At 41.6% G+C, this 22,749-nt stretch overlaps 1 protein-coding gene and 1 pseudogene across 2 annotated transcripts; both read left to right on the top strand.

The window, feature by feature from the left end:
• Nucleotides 1–7,935: 7,935 nt before the first annotated feature.
• LOC308233731 (uncharacterized protein) lies at nt 7,936–19,914 on the top strand (the record flags this gene model as incomplete). The annotated part of the gene is made up of 3 exons (XM_080640680.1): nt 7,936–8,883; nt 10,100–10,155; nt 18,951–19,914. 3 exons carry the CDS (start codon nt 7,936–7,938, stop codon nt 19,912–19,914), a joined length of 1,968 nt encoding a protein of 655 aa, XP_080496806.1.
• On the top strand, nt 10,653–11,578 carry LOC308257629 (olfactory receptor 4D11-like; annotated as a pseudogene). The gene has a single exon. The product of its transcript is annotated as an olfactory receptor 4D11-like (transcript).
• Nucleotides 19,915–22,749: the final 2,835 nt, after the last annotated feature.

The raw sequence follows: 22,749 nt of genomic DNA, 5'->3' as shown, positions 1-22,749 counted from the left end.
ATATTTATAAACTCAACTTTACCAGAAACACTTTCTAGAACATATTTAAATAAAGTTTTTAAGCAGAGATAAAAAGTTTTCCACTTATTTATTTTTACTCTCTCTAGTTTCAAACTATTTTAGGATGGCTTCCAAATACACATACACTGCACAAAATAAAGCGAGTTGCAAATAAGTGAAGAGTTGTATGTTCTTTACATGATCATTAGAAAAATATAGGCAGATATATATGAATCCTTGGAATAGAAAAGACCTTTCTAAACTTAATGCTAAAAACAATACTATAAAGAACAGGTCTGACTTATAATAGTGTTAAAATCTCTATGGCAAACAAAACATTAAAAAAAAATTAAAGGACAGATGTTTAACCAGGGAAAATATGCGTGTGACATGTGTTAGACTATGTTAATAAAGTGAATTAAAATGTTTATATTTATGTTAAATTAAAAATTATACTAAATTAATTTTAATTTACATTCATTTACTACTTATATATAAAATATTAATGGTACGTTTTATGAGTCTACCATCCTCTCTTGATTTTTATACACATATGGTTCCTCCACAGAAAACATATTCTCCACTCCTGTCCTAAATAGTGCTACATACCTGCACATCCTATATAATAAAACCCTAATATGCACATCAACTGAATGGCAGAACAACCGGTCACTATGATGCGCACTGACCACCAGGGGTCAGACGCTCAATGCAGGAGCTGCCCCCTGGTGGTGAGCACCAGAAGCCAGGCTCATGGCTGCTGGCAAGTGCAGCAGCAGTGGCGGTGTTGTATCATAAATCAGCAAATGAGATACAAGATGCCTTAATGAGCCAATTAATTAAGAGTCATTTACTGCACTCGGCCCAGAGGGAGGTGACTTTTCCAAATCTCTGAGCACCACATACAGGAAGTCTCCCGTATTTATACTTTTCGAGCCTCTTTGTTTGCAGATATTACAAAGGGCTCTGTGTGAGTTATTGTTACAGACAGTTGTAACCTTGAATACATAATGAGTTTGTAGTTGGCATAAGAATATGGAAATTGCCGAAACCAGTTTGGCTCAGTGGATAGAGCATCAGCCTGCGGACTAAAAGGTCCCAGGTTCGATTCCGGCCAAGGGCACATACCTTGGTTGCGAGCACATCCCCAGTGGGAGGTGTGCAGGAGGCAGCTGATCAATGTTTCTCTCTCATTGATGTTTCTAACTCTCTATCCCTCTCCCTTCCTCTCTGTAAAATATCAATAAAATATATATCAAAAAAAAAAAGAATATGGGAATTGTTATCAGTATTAGTTTATTTTAGTCTATTACATTGGATGGCTAGCTTGCAAGGTCAGACAGTTAAGTTTATCTTTTTCTATTATTTGAACTAAAAACAAAGTCGTTTTGTAGAATAAGAGACTGTCTTAAAGCGACAGAGTTTACAGGACTAGGGACTATCTAACAATAGCAGAGAATTTCAAACAGCAGTTTTATATACAAGATGGAGGTTACTATGCTTCAGTGGGAGCCTCTCCTGCCTCCGTGGCAGGCAGGCGGTAAGGAGTGAAGGGTCCCGGACTGTGAAAGGGCACAGGCTGGGCTAAGGGACCACCCCCACCACCACCACCAGTGCACGAATTTCATGTACCTGGCCTCTATTTTTTAATAAAACAAAACCAAAATATTCTAGGAAAAGCTTGTATACTTTGTGCTCCCTCCCCTGAGGGAAAAGTTGCAAGGTGTGGTGTGAAGAGAGTGTGGGCTCATGAGGTGAGGACTATGGTACAAAGTGAGTTATGCATGTTAGTACCTTGCAAATCCTCTGTAAATGGGTCATTTGAAGGATTTAATATGTTAATCTATGCAAAATGCCCAGCATACACTCGGCAGACAATAGAAACTCAATAATTATGAGTCTCTCTCTTTGGACGGGTTATGTGAAGGTGAAGAGGGCAGACTTTAAGATGATCAAGTGTTTATCCTGTTCTGTGTATTACAGACCCTCACGGACCACAAAGGAAAATGCTGAACTGAATCAACCCTGGGGAATCTCAGGGTCTGACCACTGTGGATTATCTGCCTCTGGAAAATGTAAATGAGGAGGGTGTGTCCTTTACACCCCACAGAGTGATTAGCTTATAAAGCTGGGGATTTTGGATTTTGTAAATCCTTCCTTCACAGACGCTCGAGTAAGTGATTCCTGGACAGGGCTATAGAGAACCACCCCCCCCCCCCCCCCAAATGCACTGCTAACCATGTACTTTGAAAGCAACAGATTCCAACAGGCGCTAGAAACGAGTTTCTTAGAGGTTACACTGTCTCCAATCTCCTTTGATCTCCTCATTCCAAGCGTCTGCTCGCAAACACACACTTGCAGTTTATTCCCTCTGTCTCATTAGACAGCAACTTGAAGACTGAAAGGGGCTATATGTGCCTGATTAGACTGTATCCAAAGCAGAATAACTTTAAAAAGTACAGTAGAGAACAGACTGCAGAGATATAGAAAGAGAGAGAGAAGACAGTGGCCAGAATTTTCTCTATGTTTGTACCATCCAGTCTTCCTTAAGAGCCTTGGGAAAACAGACTCAGCCAGGTGACAGGAACTTTTTTTTAGCGTTTCTTCTCCATGCATTACTCTAGTCTTTCTGCCTTTCTATAAATTTAACCCAAATTCTTCCCTTTCTCTTCTACTCCTCTGATGGGCATCCTAACCAATCTTAGAAGTTTTGCTCCCAGGAAGAGAAATTAGAACAACAACAACAAGTTCCTGAGGAGGTTGCTTGTTCTTAACTCCTATCCAAAGAAACAGGAAGTGCCATATATTCTAGGCACAAGGAAGGTCCATAACCTTCAAATTGTCCCTTATTTTTATGCTGATGCCTGGAATTCTACCATCTGACACTCATCTATTAGTTTAAGGCTGGTCCTCTTTTAAAATACCAAACATTCCCTTTTAAAACAGGTTATTTTTTAAGTTTCATAGTCATTTGAACAGTAAGGATTTAGAAAGAAAGCCTGAAGGCTTAAGGGAGAAGGGAACATTGAGGACAAGTTTCAGAACAGAAGAAGGCGCCCTCACAGAAAAGTTCAGGACCCTCACAGTCTGATTCAGGTCTGGCTACTAACATTGATACACATTTATGCATTTACAGAGAAAGTCACATTGACCGAGTGCCTGCCGTTCATGGAGTATTGTGCCAGATAATTTACAGTTGCCATTTGATGCCATTAACACAGATATTTCTCAAATGATCAAGGTTCTAACCCCAGATCCAGAAGTTGCCGACTCTGACAATTTATGGATGTCACTTATGCTCTTCCATCCTCATTCTCTAAATCTACCAAAGGGATACTAGTCATTTAAAATTGATTGACAGGAGAAAACAAGATGACGGCATAGGTAAATACCCAAACTTGCTGCCTCGCACAACCACTTCAAAACTACAGCTAAAAGACAAAACGGATATCATCCAGAACCACGGGAAGGCTGGCTGAGTGGAAATTATACAACTAGAAGAGAAAAGCACTCAGAGGAAGTGCGGAGGTGCGGAAGTGAAATGCGGAGGTATGGAGGCATGTGGGGAAAGGGGCTGGCAACTGAGTACGCTGTTGTCTTTTTCAGTCAGGAGGGAGACACAAGCTCCTGACTGCTCTGAACTCCAGTTCCAGGTGAGACTCTGGGGACCCAGACTCATACAGGGAGAAACTGGGCTGTCTGGCACCAGGCCAGAACATGAGGGCAGCTTTCTCTCTCAGAGGTACTTGCAGCGATCATTGTTCCTGCACAGTGCCACGGGACACAGAGACCCGGGGACCTCTTCGGGGCAGGGCTGATGGTCAGCCATTGCTGTTTGCTCCACCCTGGTTATTCCCTGAGACCCCACTCCACTCAATTTACAATCCCATCCAAGTTGTGCGCAGAGGCTTTTGCATATGAATGGCCTGGCCCTTTGCAATCTAAAACCTAACATACTGCCGCTGAATCAGAGAGCCCCAGAGCTTCCAAAAGAAGGCCCAAGGCTCCACAGCAGCTTGCATTGCTTCACAGCTGGGCCTCATCCAGCATCTCCAAACCCCAAACAAAGAGGAGGAATCTTCAGATCTCTCTGTAGCTCCTGCTGGGTGGCCTCAGGCAGTGGCTGACTTTGCACTTCCTTGGAGATCCAAGAGCCAGTGTACCCAGTAGTCAGAGTGAGACCATCCAGATTACAACTCTTCAGATCCATAAGAGACACACTCAGGGGGCAGACACAGTGAGCGCCAAAGCCCCACTGAAACAAGCCTTGCCCCATAAGGGTGTTTCCAGCACAGAAGTTCTCCCATTGTAGACACAACTGATCCTCACAGCCAATTGGCCACGAGGTCAATTCCTCCTAGTGATACCAACAACAATCAAGGCTTAACTACAACAAGACTGTGCACACAGCCCACAAAGGGGTGCACCAAGAGTGTCCACCTCAGGTAATTGGGGAGGCTGAGCCACTGGGACCTATAGGGACACATAGCACACAACGCCACTCTATCAACACAGGGAAGCAGCCAAAATGTGGAGACAAAGAAACAGGTCACAAATGAAAGAAATGGAGGAAAGCAAATGACTGGATATAGAGTTCAAAACCATGATTATAAGGTTATTCAAGAATCTCCTAGAAACCTCCAAGAAATTTAGTGAGACCCTCAAAGATATGAAAAAGGACCAACTAGAAATTAAGCATACACTGACTGAAATAAAGAATAATATACAGAGATCCAACAGCAGACTAGAGGATCACAAGAATCAAGTTAAAGATTTGAAATACAAAGAAGCAAAAAACACCCAATCGGAAAAGCAAAGAGAAAAAAGAATCCAAAAATATGAAGATAGTGTAAGGAGCCTCTGGGACAACTTCAAGTGTACCAACATCCAAATTATGGGGGCGCCAGAAGAAGAGAGAGAGCAAGATATTGAAAACCTATTTGAAGAAATAATGACAGAAAATTCCCCTACTTGGTGAAAGAAATAGACTTACAAGTCCAGGAAGTGCAGAGAACCCCAAACAAAAGGAATCCAAAGAGGACCACACCAAGACACATCATAATTAAAATGCCAAGAGCAAAAGACAAAGAGAGAATATTAAAAGCATCAAGAGAAAAACAGTTCGTTACTTACAAGGAAGTACCCATACGATTGTCAGCTGATTTCTCAACAGAAACTATGCAGGCCAGAAGGGAGTGGCAAGAAATATTCAAATTGATGAACAGCAAGAACCTACAACCAAGATTACTCTACCCAACAAAGCTATCATTTAGAATTGGAGGTCAAATAAAGAGCTTCACAGATAAGAAAAAGCTAAAGGAGTTCATCACCGCCAAACCAGTATTACATGAAATGCTGAAGGATATTCTTTAAGAAGAGGAAGAAGAAGAAAAAGGTAAAGATAAAAATTATGAACAACAAAGTGACAACAAATACATATCTATCAACAAGTGAATCTAAAAATCAAGTGAATAAAAAATCTGATGAACAGAATGAACTGGTGAATATGATAGAATCAGGGACATAGAAAGGGAGTGGACTGACAATTCTCAGGGGGAAAGGGGTGTGGGGCGTGTGGGAAGAGACTGGACAAAAATCGTACACCTATGGATGAGGACAGTGGTGGGGAGGGTAAGGGCAGAGGGTGGGGTGGGAACTGGGTGGAGGGGAGCTATGGGGGGGAAAAGAGGAACAACTGTAATAATTTGAACAATAAAGATTTATTAAAAATAAAATAAAATAAAATTGATTGACATTTAATTTTCATATCTATTTTGCAAAATAGGTGCAGAAATTAAATTACATACATATATGTAATTCCTGTAATTTATGTCTCAAGGAGAAAATCCCCTCTTCTAAATTCAGGAAATCTCTGTACTTCACAATAACAGTTCAGGGATTTCAATTATGTCAAAATCCCTGGTGATAAGTCATTCTGATATGTTTCTAAAGTAGCATTAAGAATAGCATATCCCTGTTCCTTTTCTTCTGGTGTCAACTTATCTAGTAGAAAATTGAATTTATGGTGCTAAGAAAGCTTACCCTTAAATTTTGAATGTTCTTCTCAAGGTTATTCTCTAAACTGAATTTTTAAGGACAAAATAAAAGAATGACAAAATAGAGTCCCTTGGTTGACTTTTCAAGCCTCCTGATCATGCAAATAATCTAAACATACCAATTAAAAGACAGGGACTACAAAGTGGGTTGTTTTTTTAAAAGACCCAACTATATGTTGGGTCTCATTATACAACAAGAAACCCACTCTAAATATAAAAATACACAGAGATTAAAAGTAATGAGCTGAAACCGGTTTGGCTCAGTGCATAGCGCGTCGACCTGCAGACTGAAGGGTCCTGGGTTCGATTCCGGTCAAGGGCATGTACATTGGTTGCGGGCACATCCCCAGTGGGAGGTGTGCAGCAGGCAGCTGATCGATGTTTCTCTCACATCGATGTTTCTAGCTCTCTATCCCTCTCTCCTCCTCTCTGTAAAATATCAATAAAATATATTTTAAAAAAAAAAAGTAATGCAATGGAGAAAGAAAAACCAAAAGAAAGCTGGAGTAGATATGGTAATTTGAGATAAAGCAGACTTCAGAACAAAGAAAATTATCAGAGATAAACAGAGGGTCTTTGTAATGATAATAATAAAAGGGTCAGTTCTCTGAGATTACATAATAATCCTTAATATGTGTGCACTTAAGAACAGAGTGTCAAAATAAGCGAGGCAGAAACTGATAGAAATACGAGGAGAAATAGACAAAACACTATTATAGTTGGAGACTTTGACCCCCTCAATCAGTAATCGGCAGATCCAATAGGCAGAAAATCAGTAAGGATGCATTGAGTTGAATAGCAGCCATGATCAACTGGATCTAATTGATATTTTTAAATTACTTTTCTCCAACAACAGCAGAATACACATTCTTCTCAAGTTCACATGGAACATTCACTAAGATGGACCACATTCTGGGCCATAAGACACACTTTCACAAATTACACAAAGTATGCTCTCAGACCACAGTGGAATAGAAAGCAATAGCAGAATGATAGTTGGGGAAATCCCAATATTTACACATGTTGCTTAGCAACTTTTTAATAACTCCCATGGCATCAGCAACTGCCATATTCTTCTTTGAAAAATATTTTTCCTACAAATATCTGACACTATTCCCCATGCTGATTATTATATTCTTAGACTTGCAGTTCAGTGTCTAAGTGAGCAGTGGACAGTGTATGTGTTTGGGTGAAGAAGAACAGAGCCATGAAGATGGGAAAACACTGCAGGCTCACCTTTCTAACCTAAAGGTAAGTGAAGGCATCCTGAAGACACAATTGCAGGCAACTTTAGCTTAGCACACATATAACTTTCTAATATCTGTAGTGTTCAGTCTTCCTCTGGTGAATATAATAGAAAGGTAAAATATCCATGTGTGATTATTGATATGTATGTCAATCAGAACTAAAAGTCTTAGGCTGATTAAAATCCCCAGCCTCTCATGTAAAATATTAGGCTCTAAGCTTCGTTTCCCCATAACCGCTTTATAGATGTCACAGAGACATTATTAGAATCAAAATAAAGATGAAATGTTGCAGTAAAATAGAAAGCTTTGCATACATGTGAGGAAGTTATTCTTGCAAGACATAAGATAAGCCAGAGTCAAATGACCATTGTCCTCTCATCTCCCTCTGGTTAGAGTAAGGACATAGAAGTGTGATGGTTCTTCCTGTAAACACGCAGTATTTACAGTAGGGAAGAAGAACCAACAGGATAAAGACTTTCCAGACCAGTTTTTTTGAGAAGTCACGATTATTTGGATGCTTAAAAGAGCCTTATAACAATATATGATAAACGATGTTGCCACCTCATGATACCATACTCCTAATCCTAACATGTCTTCTCCCAACGTAGACCCTGCAGAAGGTGATCCCCATCATGCGTCAGAGTAACCACACCACTGTGAGGGAATTTGTCTTCCTAGAATTCACTCGCTTCCGGGAACTGGAGTTTTTCTTGTTTGTGTTCTTCCTTGCTGTATATGTGACAACTGTGCTGGGCAATGCCCTCATTGTGGTGAGCATCACCTGTGACTCCCACCTGCACACTCCCATGTACTTTCTCCTAAGGAACAAATCTGTCCTAGACATTGTTTTTTCATCCGTCACCGTTCCCAAGTTGCTGGTAGATCTTTTGTCAGAGAGGAAAACCATCTCTTACAATGGCTGCATGGCACAGATCTTCTTCTTCCACTTTACTGGTGGGGCAGATATTTTTTTCCTCTCTGTGATGGCCTATGACAGGTACCTTGCAATCGCTAAACCCTTGCATTATGTGACCATTATGAGGAGAGAGGTGTGGGTGGCCTTAGTGGTGGCTTCCTGGGTGGGTGGTGGTTTGCACTCAATCGTCCAGATAATTCTGATGCTTCCACTCCCCTTCTGTGGCCCCAACACCCTGGATGCCTTCTACTGTGATGTGCCCCAGGTGGTTAAACTGGCCTGCACTGACACCTTTGCTCTGGAGCTTCTCATGATCTCTAACAATGGGCTGGTGACCTTGTTGTGGTTCTTCCTGCTCCTGGGGTCCTATACTGTCATTCTGGTGATGCTCAGATCTCACTCTGGGGAGGGCTGGAAAAAGGCCCTCTCCACCTGCACCTCTCACATCCTGGTGGTGACTCTTCACTTTGTGCCTTCTGTTTACATCTACTGCCGGCCCTTCACTACGCTGCCCATGGACACAGCTGTGTCCATCAATAATACAGTCATCACCCCCATGCTGAACCCCATGATCTACACCCTGAAAAACCAGGAGATGAAGTCAGCCATGAAGAGACTGAAGAGGAGACTTGGACCTTCTGAGAGTAGTAAACTGGGACGAGCAGTCAAACTGAGACTGGAAACCTAACTGATTTGGTTTTCTCAAGCTGCTAGCCTAAGGGTAAGAGAACCCACAAACCCTGGCTGGTTTGGCTCAGTGGATAGAGCATTGGCCTGCAGACTGAAGGGTCCCAGGTTTGATTCTGGTCAAGTACACATGTCCAGGTTGCAACTCAAGGAGGCATTCAGGCAGCAGGTGATCAATGATTCTCTTTCATTGTTGATGTTTCTATCTCTTTCTCCCTTTCTCTCTGAAATCAATAAAAAGAAATTTTTAAATAATAACTTTTGTTACTGCTGGAAATCATATTTCCTGTTACAACTCCTATCCCACCAAAATCTGCCTCTGCTTCTCTCATGACACATTTCACATTTTGCCATGCATGATGTTCATCAATTTACACAAATCATTCACTTTTTTTTCTTCAAATCATCCACTTTTGATCAGCTGTAAGCACTTTGCCAATGGGGTCCAATTTATCCATAGACATTTGGAAGTTGCTATAAATGTTCTCTTGTTGCCTGGCCAGTGTTCTCAGTGGTTGAGCATTGACCCATGAGCCAAGAGGTCACAGTTCAATTCCCAGGCAGGGCACATGCTCGGGTTTTGAGCTTGATCCCCAGTATGTGGCATGTAAGAGGCAGCCAATTAATGATTGTCTCTCATTATTGATGTTTCTATCTCTCTCCTTCTCCCTTCCTATCTGAAACCAATAAAAAAAGTATGCATTTTTAAAATAGGCATTATTGTAATGATACCAGTGTTTGTCCCTGGTGTGATCCCTTCATTCTCTTGTCTTTAACTCACAAAGGGAAAGAGGAAGAGGAGAGCATGATTGACACAGTATGGACCACCTCTCAGAGGTGGGTTACTATCTTTATTCCCTCCTCCACACTCAAGCAAGGATCACATCAGTTATACAAGAGAGGTAAGCTTTATAGGTCTGCTGCACAGCACAGTGGCTGTAGTTAACAATGTAGTGTCATGCACTTAAAATCTGATATAAGGGCAGCTTTCATGTTTAAATGTTTCAATCATAATATAAAAAATTAATGATATACTTTGAGATTTGGATTTACATGTTGTTTCTGTTTCCCAATAGCAAATTATAAATATTTTAAAATAATTAAGCAAAAAAAATCTAATTAATATAGAGTAATCACAATGACCAGTTACACAGAATTAGAGGCTAAATTTTAAGAAATTCAACATTAAACAGCCCAAAGAAAGGAAACTGATTCACGCCACAGCAATATTGCAACAGGAAACAGAATGGTATCTTTTTTATTTTTTGCACAAAAAAAAACACTGTTGAAGTCAACAGAATATTTGCTAATATAAATATTAAACTTATAGCCTATAAGTCTATAATGGCTGGAACCATGCTTACTTATCTTTGTATTAAATGCTTCAGACAGTTCCTGACATTCAATAAATATGTGTGGAAAAAATAATAATAGAATTTTAAAACTAAAATAAGTTAATTAAAATCAGGTATGGAAATGTCACTACTTAACATAAAAGCTTATCCTCTCCAAAAGCAGTTTTATAGAAAAATAATTATTAAATGACTTTGCATGTGGTCATTTTACTTGATCACCAAGCTGATTGCAATCTTGGAAATTTGGGCAACTCAAAAAATCACAAATGACAGCCATGTAGGCAGCATTCTGAATTGCATTCTTAGCGCTTAGGAAGAAAACCAAATAAGTAGACAAGGACTTTTTCATATGAAGTAGCTGAAACAAAAGAGAGAAGAAGAAGATGACTTCATGGAGCTGAAAAGTGGCACAAGGGTAAAAGAATTTATTTTCCTTGTCCTCACCCAGAAACAAGAACTGAGTTGGGTCTTATTTTTTTCCTACTTTAGGTGTATGTGACATGGGAAACTTCATCATGGTCACCGTGACCTGTGAGTCTCTCCTTCAGACCCCATGTATTTTTTTGCTCTGTAATTTGTATGTCGCCGATATCTGCTTCTCCTCCATCCCAGCTCCCAAGGTTCTGGTGGACCTTCTGTTACAGAGGAAGACCATCGCCTTCAGTGGCTGCTTGACCCAGATGTTTTTCTTCCACCTTGTTGGAGGGGTGGATGTATTTTCTTTGTCGGTGATGGCATTAGTTTGGTATGTGGCCATCTCCAAGCCACTGCAATATGTGACCATCATGAGGACGAGGCATTGCACTGCCCTCATTGAAGCCTCCTGGGAGGGTGGCTTGGTCCACTCCATCGTCCAGATTTCCCTGTTGCTCCCACTTCCTTTTTGTGGACCCAATGTTCTTGATATTTTCTACTGCGATGTCCCCCAGGTCCTCAACCTTGCCTGTACAGACACTTTTATGCTTGAGCTGCTGATTTCCAATAATGGACTACTAACCACACTGTGGTTCTTCTTTCTCCTGTGTCCTATATGGTCATATTAGTAGTAGTACAGTAAGGTCTCAGGCAGGGGAGGGCAGGAGGAAAGCCATCTCCACCTGCACAGCCCACATCACTGTGGCAACTCTGCATTTTGTACCCTGCATCTATGTCTACACCCAGCCCTTCACTGCCCTCCCCATAGATAAGGCCATTGCTGTCACTTTCAGTGTCATCTCCCCTCTGCTGAACCCCTTGATTTACACTTTGAGGTCCCAGGAGATGAAGTCAGCCACAAGAAGACTGAAGAGGAGACTCATGCTTTCTGACAGGGTATAGACCAGGAGCTCACTCCTTCTTACCACCTTTAAAAATGTTTGTCCATCACATAAACTGTATTCACTAAAAATTTTTCTAGTTAATTTTTATATTTCTACTAAGGTACACATGACTTCCAAAGATTCTGATTAGCATGAAATAATAATGTAGAAAGATGGATTTTATGTTATAAAAGAAAGTGGAGAAATCAAATTGTTAGCCAGAGAGGTAACTAGTCTACCTTATAAGCATCTTATTGAACTAGTATAAGTGGCAAATTTAACAAAACAAAAAAAATATATTGTCCCAATTCTATATGTATCTTTTATTTAACATATCTACTTTACTTATAGATAGTGCAAAAGTGAAAAGGAGATTATTAGCTCAGAACTTGGCATCCATATTTATAATTTTCCCCTCATCCCCTTGTTGGTTGCCCAGTTCTTAGAACCAGCAGTCCCTCAATTAACTGCAGCTTCACAGGGTATTTAGTATCAGCAGTATTGCTGAATGGTTCTTTAGAAATTAGCCCAGACCCAAATCAAACACAAGATGCATTTAATATTTTAAAATTTTTGTTATTGAAGCCATAGTGCTAATACCTTTCTTATGAGAATAAAAACACAAGGGATGCCCCACATATAAATAAATAACTGGATTTCAGGAAAACCCATGTTACACATATGACCTTGAATTCACACTATTATGAAAGCCAGGAGAACTGTGTTCATTATAATTATGTATAATGGAAATGAATCACCACTCTGGGAAAGCTCTCTGAAGCAAAAAATGAAACTTCTTTAACTCCTTCTTCCCCCACCAAAAAAATAAATAAATAGAGCAAAGCAAACAAAAATAATAACTATTGCCTCTCACTCATTTCTGCTCTTCAAATCATTGGAGAATATCATTAAAAAAAACACACACACAATTGAGTTATTTGTATTCTCTGATAGCATGACGCCCTAAAAATGGCAGAAACCTCTGAAGATGTTTCAGACTATGCATATACATTCAAAAAGGTTAGAATGAAGCAGAAAACATTATTCCATATATCAACTTGGCTTTTATTTGTTTACTTACTATGCTATTTACAGCTGCTGAGAGCTCCCCCCTCCCCTCCCCCACCTCCACCCATTTCTGGAGTTAGATCCTAGATCTAAATTTTTGAAACAAAAAAAAAAAAGTTCATGTCCCCCTAATATAAATCTCAATCTACAAATCAGACATGCAGAAGCTCTGAGCTGGGGATGTGCCCAGAGTGTCCAAGAGACAGTCAGAGGGGGCTTTATAACTAGAAGAGAAGAAGCAAGGAGAAGAGAGGTAGTTGTTGAGGTCAAAGAGATAATGGGGCCATGGGACGAGGTCATTAGGACCTTTTCAATCATTGTAAGGATTTTGACTTTCACATTAAGTAAGAAGAGGTGTATATTTAGAGGGCTTCGAAGAGCAGAATTAATGGTGCATGTTTTCACAGAAATTCAGGGGCTGCTATTATAAAGATACTGAAGAGAGGTATAGACAAAAACAGAAAGACCAATTAAGAGGCTACAGGAATAGTTCCATGAAAGAAGTAATGAAGACATGACTTAGGTAGCAATGGTGGAGGTGGTGAGAATTTTTTAAAACTGTGAAGGTTGAGTAAGTGGGATTTGCTGATGGATCCAGGGTGGGTTTCCTGGCTACATGTGCACCCCATGAGAACTCCATCGCCCACTTTGTGCATCAGCCATTGAGAGGGAGCTCCTTCACTCTGGCCTACACACACCCCTCAGGTCCAAGGGCTCCTTCCAGTACTTGTGTGTCACACTTCAGAAATCATCCCACTTGGGCAAAACTGCCTAAGGAACTTGTTCAGAATCCCTAAGAATAGACCTTCGTTTCCCAAGAAGAATATTACTAAAAGGAAACACCAGGGATGGTTCTGACTAAACTGACCTAACAGGATTTCTGCTGAAGATAGGCCAGGGTGATCAGATATCTCTTGGGGATGGTGGAGGATGAGAGATAAACATGGAGGTCCGAAAGTTGAGAGTTGAGGTCCAATTGAAAAGTTCAGGGGAGCCTGAGTAGAGTATGTTGCTGCTAAAAAAAAAAAAAAAAAGTGTGTTCCCAAGCATATGTGCTTGAGTAACATCTTAATTACCCCCACTGAAACAAGCTCACCATCAGGAGAATTTTTCCACAGCCATATCCAACTCTATTCCCTCTGTTAATTCTCACACTAGTCCTGGGGCTAGGGAATTAGTAAATATGACAAAGCACCGTGCATCAGCATGGAGGAGTCAAGAAAATGCTACTCTTGAGTCTGTCTTTCTCCACATAAGGATAGAAGAGAAGCCTCTGAAATCACTACTTAAGAGTTTTCTGATAACGAATGATTCCCAAGGTTCCTGTGAACATTAATTAAGATATTCATGAAAGAAGGTTGGAGATTTTAGGTAAGAAACATTACTCTACATGAGTGTGTGTGCCTGTGGGGTCTGGTGTTATGCATAAGAGTAAGGAAAGAAAAGTGAAAAAAAAATTGAAATCCGGGTAGAATCATTAATATTCATAAATATATTTTGCATAAACATAATGTAATAAGTACACAATATATTGCATTCCAGGGTGAACCTTCAGCGACAGACAGCACAGCTAAGAGATATCAACAAATAGGATATTGTGGACCTAAGCAGGAAGGAGGTAACCAATCAACGTGTTTCTGTCTCTTCCTCTCCCTTCCACTCACCCTCTAAAAAATCAATGGAGCCCTAACTGGTTTGGCTCAGTGGACAGAGTGTCGGCCTGTAGACTCAAGGGTCCCAGGTTCGATTCCGGTCAAGGGCATGTACCTTGGTTGCAGGCATATCCCCGGTGGGGGATGTGCAGGAGGCAGCTGATTGAGGTTTCTCTCTCATCGATGTTTCTAGCTCTCTATCCCTCTCCCTTTCTCTCTGTGGAAAAATCAATAAAATACATTAAAAAAAATCAATGGAAAAAAATATCCTTGGTGAGGATTAAAATAATAATAATAAAAGGAGGAGATTGTGAAATGACAGGCATAAAAATTAGTTTTATTTGGAATAGAAGAAAAGGCAGTTTTTGTTTCCTGGTACCCCTTTACTAGTAATGTACAAAGAAGAGGGGTTTTCTCAGGCTTATTTCCTGGAGACAGAGCTCCTCAAACTGAAGTCGACAAAAGTATTTCTTATGCTAAAGTTAAAACAAGTGAGAAATGAAATCAGACCGTCAACAAAAGTTAAAGAATAATACAATGAGCACCTAATTATCCTTTCTTAGATTTTCCAAAAAATAAAAATTTTATAGCAATGACTTTCTTTCCTATGTCTTTCTGTGCCTTCATGTTTACATCCTTTCTTTCCAGCCAAACTTACCACTTATAAGCAACTTTTATATTCAAGCGGTCCCCTAAAGCTAGAGCTCCCATTCTCTCCATTCCCGTGTCCCCTGAACATAAAGGTCACCTTCTCCATGCAGGTTTCTCTGAGCCTCTTAGGGAGAAATCATCCCCCTCTCACACACAGCTCATCTGTCTTCATATGGTTCCCACCACTTCCATATTACTATTAGATTTCAATTCTTTTCCCACTGGTTTTAGATTAAATTCCTTTTTCTCAAATAACCTAGAACTCTGCCAATTCTCCATCAATATTTCCTAAATTATTAGATGGATTGAAAACAACAGAAAGATGGCACAGAAGCTGGTGGATATCATCTGAATTACCAAAGGCAGGTTGTGAACTTGGGACCTATTTCTTTCTGACAAGGAGGTCTGACTTGGGGTCTGAGGTACCTTCTACTGTTCTGTGTAAACCAGAGTCTGTTATTTACATGGGGTCTCTGTGAGAGGCTTTCATAACTAGTTTGGGCCCTGACTGGTTTGGCTCAGTGGGTAGAACTTCGCCCCAAGGACTGAAGGGTCCCAGTTTGATTCATTCTGGTTGAGGGAAAGTACCTCGGTTGCAGGTTACATCCCCTGCCCTAATTGGGGCAGCCCTGGTAGGGGCATGTGTGGGTGGGAGGCAACCAATTGATGTGTCTCTCTCATATCGATGTTTCTCTCTCTCTCTCTCTCTCTCTCTCTCTCTCTCTCTCTCTCTCTCTCTGTCTCTCTCTCTCTCTCTGTGTGTGTGTGTGTGTGTGTGTGTGTGTGTGTGTGTGTGTGTGTGTCCCTGCCTTCCACTCTCTCTAAAAATCAATGGAAAAAATATCCTCTGTTGAGGATTAACACCAACATAACTAGTTTGGACCTCCTCCATCACTCTAGTAACAACACTGAGTTGGTGTGTTCTGGTCATCATTTCCTCTCTCTTAGAAGTAGTTGGGATAGACCACTCAGTTACCATTTAGTTCAACACACTCCATTTACTGATTAGTCTCCAGTGTTAAAGGTCGCTCAACATAGCACTCATCAGAACAGATCACCAGCCCCGCATGCTGAGACTTTGCATGTGTTAATTCACCTAATCCTCACAACTTCACGTCATAGATGAAGAAGTGGAGACTCAATGAGGTCTCTCATTCATCCAAATCAGTGACAAAACCAGGACTTGAGCCCAAATGGCTCTCATTGCAGAGACCATGCCCCGATTTCTCTGGTCTGCAATGATGTGGCATAAGAAGCCAAACCAAGCAAGCACTCCCCTTACTTTCACTCACTGTCACCACCTACTGGGCCACTCTTACTGCCACCTAAGGAAAAACACCTGTTTTCCTCAAGACAGAATGTTCTGCTGAAGTTGTTTTAGAATACATGCTCTGGGAAATATACACCTTGGCCAAAAGATTGTCGGTATAGTTAAAGAATCTGTGTGTCTGTGAGAGTCCTTTCTTTAAGGTAACACACGTAGAATCACACTTATTATGGATTAGGCAATGCTCTAAGTACTGTACTGATGATTTACATAGATCAATTCATCTAATAATCACAAAATTCACATGAGGGAGATGCTATTGTTTCCAAATACTACACAGAGACAGGCCAGGGGGTGGAGTAACTTGCCCATGTTTGCATAACCAGTACCTGTGCAACTGAGATTTAAATAGACTGTGTAATGCTCGAGATGCTCTCATACCTCTTGGTAGTGTTTTTTGTTTTGGGGGAGGAAGGTTGCTTTTTGTTTTAGTTTTCCATATTGAATAGACTATGGACAAAATTGCATACAAATGAAAGAAACTTTGAAAGGAAGGTAACCTAGCCGAAACCGGTTTGGCTCAGTGGATAGAGCGTCGGCCTGCGGACTGAAAGGTCCCAGGTTCGATTCCGGTCAAGGGCACGTACCTTGGTTGCGGGCACATCCCCAGTGGGAGGTGTGCAGGAGGCAGCTGATCGATGTCTCTCTCTCATCGATATTTCTAACTCTCTATCCCTCTCCCTTCCTCTCTGTAAAATATCAATAAAAAAAAAAATAGAGAAGAAAAAAAAGAAAGAAAGGAAGGTAACCTAGATGAAAAGAAATTATCCCCATCTGAGTTGAAAAGCACACCCTAAAAGTGGGAGAGAAGTGACTTTTACCTTTCTTCTGTTTCCAATTATAAAAAAGGGGAGATAAACTGTAAAGAAACAAATTAAGGTCCATTTTAAGGATTCATAAGAAGAAGAAAAGGAATTCAAAAAACAAGATTATATGGTAGATACACTTTTAACATTTTAAGAAACTGCCAAACTGTTTTCAAAAGAGGTTGTACCACTTTACATTCTCACCAGAGTTCTAATTTCTTTACATTTTTGCTTGCTCTTGAAATATCTATTTTTTTATTTTAGCAACCCTAATAGGTGTGCAGTATTCTCTCACTGTGTTTTTAATTTACATTTCCCTGGTGATAAATGATGGTGTACATCCTTCTATGTGCGTATTTGCTATCCCTACATCTTCTTGTTGAAGTGTCTGAACAAATCATTTCTCTTTTTTTTTTATTGTGTTGTTTGTTTCCTTATTATTGAATTTTAAGAGTGACAGGCATTCCACTCCTAGGCACTTACCCAAGAAAAATGAAAACACATGTTCACACAAAGCACTGTACATGAATATTCATAGCAGCTTTATGTGTAATAGCCAAAAAGAAGAAAAAAATCCAAATGTTCATCAACAAGTAAGTAAATAAGCTAACTGTGGTATATGCATACAATAAAAAGGCATGAAATACGGGTACACACAAAAAATGTTTGAATTTTATGTGTGAAAGAAGCCAAGTAAGAAGAAATTACATATTGTGGGATTCCATTTTTTTAACATTCTAGAAAATACAAACTAATAGGCAGTGACAGGAAGCAGATCAGTGGTTTCCTGAAGAGAAGGGGGCAGAGGGCACAGATTACAAAGGACACTTCTGGGGTGGTCAATATAGTAACTGTATTAAATATAGTGATGGTGTCGTGTTTATATGCTTAAACCATATCAAACCCTATCCAAGTGTGTATTTCAAATACCTGAGTCTATTGTGTGTCATTGATAGCTCAATTTTTTAAAAAGTACTTTTTTAAGAAATACATTTGAACAATGAACAGAAGAAAAGCTCTGAGTTACACTTTTATTTCTATAGCTGAAGTTTGAGTACCTAAAGTCTTTAAAGTAAAAGTAGAAGCAAAGAACTACCCTTGTGGAAGAACAGAGCAATAGAAAATAATTGTATGACTTTCAATTTTCTAACTGTTCATAAAATTAAATTTGTGATTTAAAAAAGGGGGAGGCCTGGCCGGTGTGGCTCAGAGGTTGAGCGTCAACCTATGAACCAGGGCACATGCTGGGGTTGCAGGCTTGATCCCCCAGTGGGGGGTGTGCAGGAGGCAGCCGATCACTGATTCTCTCTCATCATTGATATCTCTGTCTCTCTCTCCCTCACCCTTGCTCTCTGAAATGAATACAAATATATTTTTAATTAGATAAATAAAGGAAGGCGTGTTTCTGCAGAACTCAGTCCAAAGAGAACCATTTTGCAGATAGAGGTTCTTAAACTACTTAAATGGAGCGCCCAGTCTGGGGGGAAAAAATCCTCCTGTGGAATTCGAAGAATCCCAGTCACACCAAATAGGCACTTGCCTTAACCACACACCAATCTGACTCCATTTTTATATCCTTTGTGTCACAATAGTCCTTTTCTGAATATTTCACACCCACCTGTTTATCTTGGATACTTAGAACTTTTATATTTAAGACATTGTTTTTATGTATTTTCTAAAATATTGTAATTTACAGAGTAAAGAATAAGTAAGTGAATGCTTGTGCGATAAGATGTCATTTTGGACACACTGGCAATAACCTCAGGACAGCTCTTCATGTGGTGATAACACCTCACTGGTTTTCAGACCTATTCCTGCCTCTGTAAACCTGAATCTATTAAGGGAGAGTACACACTTTCTGAAATAACACTTTTCATTTTTTCCAAGCTACATGAGGAAGAGGCAACATGATTCAATGGAGTTGGGAAATGGCACCAGGGTGAAAGAATTTATATTTCTGGGACTTACTCAGTCCCAAGACCTGAGTTTGGTCTTATTTCTTTTTCTGTGTTTTGTGTACATATCAACTCTGCTGGGAAACTTCCTCATCATGGTCACCGTGACCTGTGAGTCTCGCCTTCACACCCCCATGTACTTCCTGCTCCGCAATCTAGCCATCCTTGACATCTGCTTCTCCTCCATCACTGCTCCCAAGGTCCTAGTCGACCTTCTGTCGAAGATAAAGACCATCTCCTATGCAAGCTGCATGACACAGATGTTTTTCTTCCACCTCCTCGGGGGGGCAGACATTTTCTCTCTCTCTGTGATGGCCTTTGATCGCTACATAGCCATCTCCAAGCCCCTGCACTATGTGACCATCATGAGGAGGGGGCGTTGCAATGCCCTCATTGCAGCCTCTTGGGCGGGGGGCTTCGTGCACTCCATCGTCCAGATTTCCCTGTTGCTCCCACTCCCCTTCTGTGGACCCAATGTTCTTGACACTTTCTATTGCGATGTGCCCCAGGTCCTCAACCTCGCCTGCACAGACACCTTTGCACTTGAGCTTCTGATGATTTCCAACAATGGCTTAGTCACTACCCTGTGGTTCTTCTTCCTCCTGGTATCCTACACAGTCATCCTAATGATGCTGAGGTCTCAGGCAGGGGAGGGCAGGAGGAAAGCCATCTCCACCTGTACAGCCCACATCACTGTGGTGACTCTGCATTTTGTGCCCTGCATCTATGTCTATGCCCGGCCCTTTACTGCCCTCCCCACAGATAAGGCCATTGCTGTGACCTTCACTGTTATCTCCCCTTTGCTGAACCCCTTGATCTACACTCTGAGGAACCAGGAAATGAAGTCAGCCATGAGGAGACTGAAGATAAGACTCATGCTTTCTGTGATGGAATAGAGTACGCATCTCCAACCTCTTCTTCACCAAGGCCTCCTTTCATGATTTTTCCCATAGAGTCATACTTCTGTACTCAAATATATTGTCAATAAACCAACTACACTTACTGGTAACATTTTATTTTCCTGTTTAAGTAATAGATTACTAATAACCCAAGCTTCTGGTAAGCATGAAATAACTAGTATTATAGGATTAAGCTAATTGGATATATTTCCACTCAAGAACAATTATATGGCAGTGAAGAAATTAATTGAATCCAACCCCTTTTTCAAGAGGTAAGCCTAGGGATACAGTGATTTGCTCAAGAGCTTGTATAAATTCAATTGCAGAGATGTCTTCAGCTACTCAATTTATTGCTCTTACACCATGTGAATGTAATTTATTACACTACTAGATCTGTCTATGCCAAATCCTGTTCCAGAAAGATCTCATGATCAGTGCCTCTGAAATACACCTACATGGGTATATATAGCTTATCACAGATTAAGACATTTTCTCCGTTGCCCTAACTGGTTTGGCTCAGAGCATAGAGCGTTGGCCTGCAGACTGAAGGTCCTAGGTTTGATTCTGGTCTAGGGCACATGCCTGGATTGCGGGCTCGATCCCCAGTAAGGAGTGTGCAGAAGGCAGCTGATCAATGTTTCTCTCTCATCATTGATGTTTCTGTCTCTCTCTCCCTCTCTCTTCTTCTCTGAAATCAATAAAAATATATATTTTTAAAAAAGAAGTTTTCTCCGTTTAGTTAAACTCCGTATGGTCTTGTGACTTAAAAGGTACATAATGGTTGTCCTCCTGCATTCTCACCAGGAAGGAAAAAGCTTGAGAGGATTTCCTATAATGGCCTAACAGAATTTATCTTATGCATTACTAGACATGTCAGATTCACAGTCTCGTGGAATGCTTAGACAAAGGCAGAACCTCAGGATCCTACACCAAGAGCAACCCATTCTCACTATGCAAGAACTGATTTCTCCAGCTGCTGCCTTACCAGGGCCAACCTCAGATGGGCTTCACTATTGAGCATCTACACATTCTTCTCACCAGAGAGAGGGGACATGTTAAGGAAGATAAAACTCTAGCCAGTCTATCTTCCAATCTGCTGGTGTTTGTGAAGAGGCAGTCTAGGCTAGCACTTTCAACTGGGGAAGCATGATAAAAGTAAAGTAAAACGGAAAGCATTATAGCTGAAAGCTCTGGGATCTGAGTCAAACAGACCTGGGTCCAGATCCTACCTCTGCCATCCACCAGCTGTGAGCAAAGTATTGTATCTCTTCACAGGTCATAGTTCACCTATATAAAGGTACTTATAATATTCATCTCATGGAGTTATTGTGAAGATTACAATGAGATGATACATGTGAAACATACGATTCTGGCAGATGATAAATGCTCAGTTAAAGACTAGAATCATTATTAATATCATCCTATTGCACTGTTACACTCTTCTCCTACATGGCCTATAGTCCTCATTATTTAAAAAACAAACAAACAACCTGATGGGTCCCTGGCTGGTTTGGTTCAGTGGATAGAGTATCAGCCTACAAGGGCACATGCCTGGGTCGTGGGCTCAGTCCCCAGTAGGGGGCCTTCAGGAAGCAGCCAATCAATGATTTTCTCTCGTCATTGATGTTTCTATCTCTCTCTCCCTCTCCCTTCTCTGAAATCAATAAAAATATATTTTTAAAAAACTGATGGGGATAGAAAGCATGGGAATGTATATTGAATTCAAAGCATCTACTATGGAAAAAACCAAGATGGCGGCATAGGTAAACACCTAAACTGCTGCCTCGCACAACAATTTCAAAACTACAACTAAAAGACAGAACGGACACCATCCAGAACCGCAGGAAAGCTGACTGAGTGAAAATTCTACAACTAGAAGGAAGGAGAAAAGCTCACAGAGAATTGGAGGTACGGCAAAGGGTTTTTGTGCGCGCAGAGAGGAAGGGCGGCGGAGTGCCTGGCTGGCTTTCTCTGGCGGAAGGGGGAAGGGAGCCCCCGACCGCATTGAACCCCAGTTCTGACTGCACTGAACACCTATTCCGGGCGAGCCCCTGGGGACCCACGCTCTTGTGGGGGGAGTCTGGACTCTCGGGCGGAGACTCGGGAGCCGGGGAAGGCGGAAGACTGAAAGTCCGCTCGCGCCAGTGCGCACAAAGGTTGCGGGAGGCTGCCACAGGCTTTCCCTAGCGGAAGGGAGTGAGAGGCTCCTGACGGCACAAAACCCCAGTTCTGACTGAAGTGAGCCCCAGTTCTGACTGCAGTGAACCCCAGTTCCAGGCGAGCCCCCGGGGACCCACGCTCTTGTGGGGGGAGTCTGGACTCTCGGGCGGAGACTCGGGAGCCGGGGAAGGCGGAAGACTGAAAGTCCGCTCGCGCCAGTGCGCACAAAGGCTGCAGAGGCTGCCACAGGCTTTCCCTAGCGGAAGGGAGTGAGAGGCTCCTGACGGCACCGAACACCAGTTCTGACTGAAGTGAGCCCCAGTTCTGACTGCAGTGAACCCCAGCTCCAGGCGAGCCCCTGGAGACCCACGCTCTTGTGGGGGGAGTCTGGACTCTCGGGCGGAGACTCGGGAGCCGGGGAAGGCGGAAGACTGAAAGTCCGCTCGCGCCAGTGTGCACAAAGGCTGCGGAGGCTGCCACAGGCTTTCCCTAGCAGAAGGGAGTCAGAGGCTCCTGACGGCACTGAACACCAGTTCTGACTGAAGTGAGCCCCAGTTCTGACTGCAGTGAACCCCAGTTCCAGGCGAGCCCCCGGAGACCCACGCTCTTGTGGGGGGAGTCTGGACTCTCGGGCGGAGAATCGGGAGCCGGGAAGGCAGAGGACTGAAGGCA

This window comes from Plecotus auritus (genome assembly GCF_963455305.1).
Source record: "Plecotus auritus genome assembly, chromosome: 9".
NCBI lineage: Eukaryota > Metazoa > Chordata > Mammalia > Chiroptera > Vespertilionidae > Plecotus > Plecotus auritus.
Note: the sequence above shows the minus strand (reverse complement) of the source record. Positions and strands in the feature narration are given on the sequence as shown.